The following is an 8,948-nucleotide window of genomic DNA, read 5'->3' as shown; positions in this document are numbered from 1 at the left end:
CTATTAAACAATATTTGGTTGATATCGTTAACTATAACTGTTTATTTTTCATTATTAATTATTGAAAAGGATGGGCAATTAGTCAATATCATTATTGGCACCAATGCTCCTAGGTTAATGCAATTAATAGAGGAGGAGTTGGAACAGTATGTTAAGTTCAAAAATGGTGAAGTCCAGAAAGAGTTTGTGAGTACCTATATAATATGTAATTCGTATTTTGCACATGGATACCACAAATGATGTTGAGCAATACACAAACACAACATTTTTAAAAATTAAGATACCGCTGACTCAAGTGACCAACGAGGAACTAAAAAAATTAAACGATAGTGAAAACTATCAAAAACAAAAAACAAGAAAAGAAAAAAAAATTAGAGGTTCGTATCGTTATGTTTTGACTTTTAATGATGTTTAATGATATGGATATTGGATACATATCTTTGACTTATTTTTGGTTATTTAATATTTAATTGAAAAATTAATTCAATTATTAATATTTATATCAATATCATACTTTAATGCTAACCATCATAATAATATGATATTATATTATAATATTATTATATTCATATATCTGGTTGTGGAAGTTATACTGCAGACACCGCTGGCTACTACCCCTTATCAATCTTTTTTTGAAATTATAGTTATCGAATAAATAATATTTATATCCGTGTATATTGTACATTGTATACATTTTATATAGTCCGGTTCAGTGTGACAGTGTGTCGTTACTCGTTTGCACCACATGCTCACATAATATAAACATTTAATTTAACAATTTTTCAGAACATTATAATATTAATTCATATGCATTTATAATTTGTTATAAAATTGTATCAAATATTAACCTAGAGCGATGAAACATAATGTACAGTGTAACCAACATGTTTGATTGACGGTGGTTACAATAGAAGACCACTATATGAAGAATCTCATAAAAAATAACAAATAATAACGAAAGTAGTTTTTTGATATAACATCACAATGATTCAAATGATTAATAATTTAAGATTATAGAATGATGAAAAAGAGAGAACATTCTCTGAAACAATTTTCGGTCAACATTCAAATGCAGTCGTGCGTCATGTTTTTCCCTCACACGGTCAAGTACATTATGGTGGAAAAACCAATTGAAGATGACTCTCAAGAACTCGATAAACCTCCTGAACCCGTCATGGTAGAAAAAAGGGTGTGCGAGGTGGCCCACTCGTGTGCTACTAAGTACGAGGAACTTATTGCTATTGAAGCTAAAGATGTGGAGTTGACGGAAGACAATTTAAATGAGGTATATTAACTTATTTCAAATATACTTGTCAGTAAAAATGTCCGAAAACGTTGAAAAATTACTCAAAACACATTAATTGTTACAAATGTTTTCTACAACAAAAATTCTGTGGGCATGTCGCATGTGGAACAAATATATTATTAAAGAACAAACTCCATTACATTTTTTCGTAATAAATATTCGTATTCTAATTATTTCTAGGTCAAAAATTAGATATTAACAATTAATATTAATTATAGATATTTTCAACTCTGCGTATGATTTTTAAAATAGATTATCAACGTTGTTGCTTAGGTAATGTTATTATACTAATCATCAGTTGCTGGGGGTAACTTAGCTGCTGTTATATTATCAGCAGTTAGATAGCCTGCGAAATTATTCACATCTTGCTGATAGTTTAAATCAAAAACGTCCATTTATTTGCTATGAAAAATAATGTCGAGCAGGATACATTTTTTTTAAACATAAATATGTTTTTTGTTTTTCTGACTGATTTTTCGTAAAGTTTTTGTTTTCATGGTTACCTATTATTTATTAAATATATAAATATTAATTATGATTCATAGATTTTCCTTGTAGAGGACAAATATCTATTTTTTTATAATAGAGTTTGGCCACCACAGTTGCCATGGCGTTATGACAACCCGGCAATAACAGAGATTAATTTTATGTTTATATTTAATTAATGTTATGACATTATAATTTAGCGTTATAGTACATATAGGTTAACCTTAGCAACCAATACACAACATGATTACTTTAAACATCCAATTTCGCGTTACAGTACCTAAATTGTAGCTAGGAACTAGCAAGTAGCAACTACTGATGTTTAATATGATTAAGTAACCATACCAATCTCACTGGTAATAATATATTATATTTTTTCATAATTTTTAAAACATATTATGTATGATTAAATGATGATCCGCGCAGTGGAGAAAATAATATCAAGTACAGTGGAACCTCGATTATCCGGGGTAATGATGGGGAGGGGTCACAAGAATAAATGAAAATCACGGTTAATCGAGACTTTTTATAAGATCCGCGCAGTGGAGAAAATAATATCAAGTACAGTGGAACCTCGATTATCCGGGGTAATGATGGGGAGGGGTCACAAGAATAAATGAAAATCACGGTTAATCGAGACTTTTTATAATAATGAAATTTTTTATTCAATTATAATTAGAAATACATAGGTACAATTTTATAATAATGACATTTTAAAAACTTTGATTCAATAATTATAATTAGAAATATACATAAGAAGACGTATACATACAATAATGTTATACATACATACATACATCCATAATATTGCAGTATACAACAAGTTATTAACGCTTAAAATATGAAGTTATCAGTCTTTGTTTTTTTTGGTTTGAAATAATTTTCCTTACTTCACTTCTAATTTTTCCAATATAATAATCGATGTACAATATTGCTTATCTTCATATTATTATCGTCAAAAATGTCATTAATACGATTGTCGATATCGAGTATTATGTAGTATAAAATGTTCGATTATAACCACATAATATATATCTACAGTCCTTACTTATTTTTAAATTTTCGGTGTGTTTTTTTAGAGTGAGCACGGTTAATCACAAACACGGATAATCGAGTCACGGATAATCGAGGTTCTACTGTAGTACTATCTACGCGTTTTTACTACCTATCAAGTATCAGTACCTTGAGGCCTAGTAGGGTCATCCGCTTGTTCGGAAGTTAGCTTAAATTGAAAACATTCCGATAGATTATAATCTATAATAATTGGTAGTTGGTAGTTGACATAACTGAAACTGTCTAAAACATTGTTGTTGGGTCATCAGAAGTAGTTGGAGATGAACAACATGTAGTTATTGGTATATGAGATATAGTAGTCACAGGTCAAACAGATTTAAGAATACATTTGTGTTGAAAACGTTGGAAATATTCTGACATGTTATATTATCCTGGGAATTGTTTAAAATGTTGCATAAACTGATACGCTATAAATAACTAATAAGTAAAATAATACGTATTAGTATAGTGTATGATTTTACTAAATTATTGTAATTTCATACATAACTATTAACTACCTGCTTATTTAGATTGGAAATTATACTTGAATTAATTTGTTGCATCCATCAATTTTAGTTGTTTTTTATGGAAAAAGAATTTTTGGAAAGTTTTCCGAAAGAATTGGTCGATCAACTGTTGAGTAAAAAAGTGTACTCGGTAATGTTGTCAATGCCAACTATAAAACAAGACACCGTAGTTCAAGAAGCCATCACAGAAGACGAAAATCTACCTGAGCCCATCGACTTAATGGGAGTAATAGAGCAGAAGTTAAGCACAATAATTTACGGCGACGGAACCCCATTATGTCCTAGTCCGAATTCGTAAGTACCTTAATTACAATTAATCAATATGTGCCTATAGTACTATTGATTATAATTTATAAATACTAGGATAGTTTATAATCAATGATAATAATATGTATGTGTGTTAATGCATTAACGTAACCTTTATGTAAAATTATAATTTATATTCACATATAAATGTATAATTGTATAATAATTATAATGTTATGAATTAAGTAAAATAAGTATCACAGCATCATTCAAATTTGAATATACAAATGTACAAAACTTTAAAAAAAATACTTGTGTGTCTCAACTCTTAGTATATATGCCAAAAGTGAATACTTAAATTAATAGTTAATTATTATTTGTCTGTGTGCCTACGCCCCAATTATTTACTACCTACCTACCTAATATATCTAATACATTTTTTTATAACTGTATAATATAATATAGACATCGAAATCATAATTACATGATGGTCATATGGTTTACAAATAGAGCTGAAATTGTGTAATGATATTAATTACCCAGACAGCATTTTGTAACCATAATATTATAATATTATTATAATAACTTTATACTAATATTATTCGTGATTATAATGTTATAATAATATTTAAAAAAAAAAATTGCTGTCTGGGTAGTTAAATATAAATTATGTATAGATAAAATATATTAAATAGTGTATACTGTACACTGAATATTCGTATATTTTTATAGCGTTCAAGAACGGAGACATCAAACACTTTATTAGAATTTAGAATACTACTTATTAGTATAGCGGTCTTTTATGATCTAACTAAAAAATTAGATTTAAATTGCCTTACGAAAGTTGTGACCCTAAATATCATAGGCTTGCAGATGTGCATAAGAAAGTAAATAAATCCGGACAAAATTTACCATCGATTTATACCCCAAGAAATCCGTTGAGTAAAGCTTCGGCGCTGACCATTTTGTTCAGCAAATTCTGCCAAAACAATGGATACGTTGCACCTCTGCCGCCTTTACCTCAGGTTAGAAAACTATTTTTATTACACGTTTTAGGGCCCGTTTTACAATCATAGTTTAAACCTCGGTTACGCTTGAACCACTGATTTAACCGGCCGAATTCGGTGGTTTAACCGGAGTTCAACTATTGTAATACGGGCCCTTAGTTTTCTATATTATGCTAGTATATTACACAAAAGCCGATACTGTTTTTCGTACTTTTTTCATCACACTGCATAATCGTTAAGGCGCATTCTCAAACTAAATTTTGACGCACACTTCACCAGCATTTTGTATACACATTAACGGGTGCATTATTTTTTTGCAGTACCTTGTCATTTTTGATATCAACAAATCAAACATAGTGTTACCGATTATCGAAGATCTTGAAGAAAAAGTCGTCTATTACGGGTTTTTCCGTAGCGCCGATCCCGAAAAACCCAAGCTACTCTGCAAAGATCCCGAATTGTTAGCTACATATGGCATGGACAGAGTTGGGTAGGTAATAGGGTAAACTTTATTATTATAATGTAAATAAATATACATACATTAAGCATATACCTTATATCAATTAGCAATTAAACGAACAAATAATATTGCAAATTAAATCTACACTTGTACAGTCAATTCGTTTTCTGTTGCAAAATAAAAGCAAACACGTGAGCGTTTTTCTGAAGTCTCAATAAAGTCAGATAGTATCTATGGAATAATAAGTAAACAGTATTAAAGTTTAGTAAATTATTTTAATTTTCATCTCTCGCTGCACACATCAAGATCGGTTGGACAGCCTTTAAAATTAAAAAGTTAGTCGTCTACAAAAAAAAAATAAAAATAGTTTTAAATTTTATTTTTAAGCTCTCGAGGCGTAATAATTAATTAGGACGTTGAATATTTGTATAATTTACGCAGTTTTTGTTTATGCATTAAAATTTAAAACACGTGTTCGACGTTTCTTTACGCACTCACGCATGTAATTGGCAGACCAGTGTTTTTTACTTTCTTGAATTTAAATTGAAAAAAATAATAAATAATAGTTCAGACTTTTATTCAACTATATAGGTTTATAAGTACGACACACGATTTATATATTTAAATATCAAAATTGCCGTCCGAACAACACTATTTGAATTGATTAAAATGTAATATACTTTTGATAAAATAATAACAGGTCACTTAATAATTATAAAAATATTCTATTAATAGATAATTTAAAGTTTGTATAAAATGTGCGTCGAAAATAGTTTTCTAGATACTAGACTGTTGACACTGTACACTTTCTGAAACTGTCGGTATACACGAATAATGGACGCCAATAATATTAGCGGTCTGAGTTTGATCTCGTGATGATGGTTTTATCGCAGAAATCATTATTTCACGTTGGTATAATATTGTTGGTTTACCAATATTATATAAATATGGTATAAGCCAACACACAACGGGTGTGGTTTGTAGTAACATTAAATCCCTAAACTTTAATACTTACCTAAATATTTGATAACTTATTGGACGTGAGTAATTTAACTCCGAACATTTTTACGTGAGTCATTGACTCTGTAAGTTGTGTTTCTCAGATGTATAATATAATATGAGACACAAGAAATATTTTTTTTTTGTTTTAAATCAAAAACTACAATAAATTATAATAATTGTTGGTTGTGTATGCATAGTTAAAAATTATATTTAAAAAATATAAATAAGGATACAAGTGGCTGTTGGGGAATGGGGATGGACACAACAATGCTATGGGTGAGACACTGTATATAATATTAAACGAATTTTCAGTTTTACATTTTTTTATAAAATCTATTCCTGGGTGATAGTAATTAATTGTTTGAACGTTTTTTTTTCTTTAAACTGTTTATTTTGTCCACATTCGTATTATAACAAGTACTTACCTATATTATACATTGCACTTTTTTTGCACAGCAAAGACGCCAAATTGGTGTTGTCTGTGCTCATGGACGACAAGGATAAGAGTCTGTTGCGGTTCGTTGACGTCGGGCCAATTTACGTGAGTCCTGATCACGAGGCGGGCATTGACGATGCTATTAAGTTTTTCCCACACGACTTCGACGAGATGGATGGCGAAGTAAAGTTGTGGCTGGCCCAGCAGGAGGTTCGAGATGAGGAAGCTAACGACGCGAACGTCTTGGGTGATGGTGAAGAAGGTGTGGTGGTGGAAGAAGAGAACTCTCCGCCGGATCAGCAACAGGAACCAACGCAGCCAACCGTCGTCGGTTAATATTGTGTCCAATGATGTTTGCGCACTCATGGGTTTTTATTGCAAGTTCGATCATTTCTAATCGTATACATTTTCCCAAACCACAAAAGTAGTTGTGAGGAAACAAATTTTTGTAATCTGTTTATATTTTGTATTCCTGATACAAAATAAATGTATTCTTTACGTGAATGTTCAATAGTAAACGTTTTGAAAATAATATTATGTTCTACACATTAATGTAACTATATTGCCTATACATTACGCCGTGATACAATATGATCGAAAACAATATACATACTATTTTTTTTTTTTTATAATTATAATTTGGCAAAATACAAAACCCTGCAACAACAAGAAAAAAAGAGCAAAAACATCGATAACAATAATATAAATAATGCGTAACAATAAAAGTTAATAACAGTTTTACACACAATATTATTCTCTTGGTTTAAAATATAATACAGGTAGGTACTATTTACATTATAATATAAACATGAATATAATACTTACCTATATGTAGTGTTTAGGAACGTATAGTATTATATATAAACCCAATATATATATATTTTGGCACAATCAAGGTCACTTGATGCTGAAGTCATGGATCGGTAAATAACACTGAAAGGCCCTCACTAGGGAAATATGTAACGGCGAAACGACAAATATATATTATTATTTATTAGATGTATGTGTAAGAACTAAACTTTGCGTTTAGTCACGTCTGTACCGTATATATATTGTACAATTATGTAATGTTATAATAAGGGAATCGAGCAGTGTATCGTTTAAAAATAGAAAACATTTTGTGAGACGTATTTTACGGTATATTTTTTGTATGGTGATTTTCTATTCAAAAATAATATGAAATATGTGCCAATAGTTATATTTAAAAGTTTTGGGAAATGTGGATTCGACAGTATTATTATTTTAATATATTTATTAAATTATTATTATTATTATCATACTTGCTCTGTAGTTGAGTCGGTGGCGCCGTGATGGTAAATAATAATATAACGTCATTATGCTATTTAGTTTCTCTTGTAAATTTATATGTGCGTGTATCTATAAATGTGTGTGTATACTATGGCACACGTCACACAAGAAATTTAATAATATAAACGGTCATCGAATACTAGAAAAAAAAGCAATAAAAATAAGGACCTGTTTTAAATTCCCGAATTTACGATTTATTTTGTATTGTCGTAACATTTTAGCATTATTTCATTTCCGTAGTCATTAGCTCTAATTGATTTATAATCGTCTTTGCTTCTTTGCTTTGTAGGGGTGGCTAAGCCGTTAACTATTCCAGGCTTTTGCCTCTACTAGTGGATGGAAGTTTAAAAGAAGATTTAATTAAGTTGTTGTTCTACCCATGTTAAAGGGTAGGGTTTGATTATTTGTTTAGTGGTTGGAGGGAGGTGAGTTTTACCTAAGAGTCGGACGTGGGCATGTACGGATAAGGAGTTTTTGTAGAACATCGATTTTGATTGAGAATGAATGGAATTTTGGACAGACTTGAAATTTGCAGACTTAAGAAGAACCGAGTTTTTAACGATAGTGGGCACACCCGTTATCGTACGAATACCTATGTTTTGGACAAATTCGATGTGAGGGACCGATAAAAAGTGCCCAAGAGGAGCCAGCATAAGAAAGAATTGGAGAGACGTAGAGTTTTAAAATGTTGAGTTTCGAAGTTGTTGGGACGGGGCTAGAACGGTTAAGTATGGGGTAAAGTATTCCGCGAACGCGAGTTGCCTTTTTGGTGATGTCTTGGACGTGTTTACCGAAGGTGAGTTTGCGCCCGATTGTAACGCCGAGGTATTTGGCATGATTGGACCAGTTCACTGGATGATTGTCGAGTAGTAATGGTGGGATGGAAGAAGTATTTTAACGTCCGAAAAGGATATCTACAGTTTTGGTTGGGTTAATTTTGATTCTCCAGCGATGAAACCATGTGGTAGCTAGGTTGAGTTGGTGTTGTAATTGTATGGCTGCTCGTTTTGGGTTTTTGTCGAAAGTAAAGAACATTGTGTCGTCAGCGAATAGAGAGAGATGTGCTTTAGGAGTTGTTGGTATGTCGTTTATGTAAGTCAAGTAGAGAGTAGGTGAG

General features: G+C 30.8%; 1 protein-coding gene across 1 annotated transcript; it reads left to right on the top strand.

The window, feature by feature from the left end:
- The first annotated feature begins 554 nt into the window (after positions 1 to 554).
- LOC100575264 lies at positions 555 to 7,225 on the top strand. The gene is made up of 5 exons (XM_008187528.3): positions 555 to 1,285; positions 3,422 to 3,666; positions 4,484 to 4,643; positions 4,946 to 5,115; positions 6,544 to 7,225. Exons 1-5 carry the CDS (start codon positions 1,019 to 1,021, stop codon positions 6,857 to 6,859), a joined length of 1,158 nt encoding a protein of 385 aa, XP_008185750.2. The 5' UTR covers positions 555 to 1,018; the 3' UTR covers positions 6,860 to 7,225.
- Positions 7,226 to 8,948: the final 1,723 nt, after the last annotated feature.

This window comes from Acyrthosiphon pisum, chromosome A3, assembly GCF_005508785.2.
Source record: "Acyrthosiphon pisum isolate AL4f chromosome A3, pea_aphid_22Mar2018_4r6ur, whole genome shotgun sequence".
Classification (NCBI taxonomy): domain Eukaryota; kingdom Metazoa; phylum Arthropoda; class Insecta; order Hemiptera; family Aphididae; genus Acyrthosiphon; species Acyrthosiphon pisum.
This window is presented reverse-complemented; position numbering and strand designations above follow the sequence as displayed.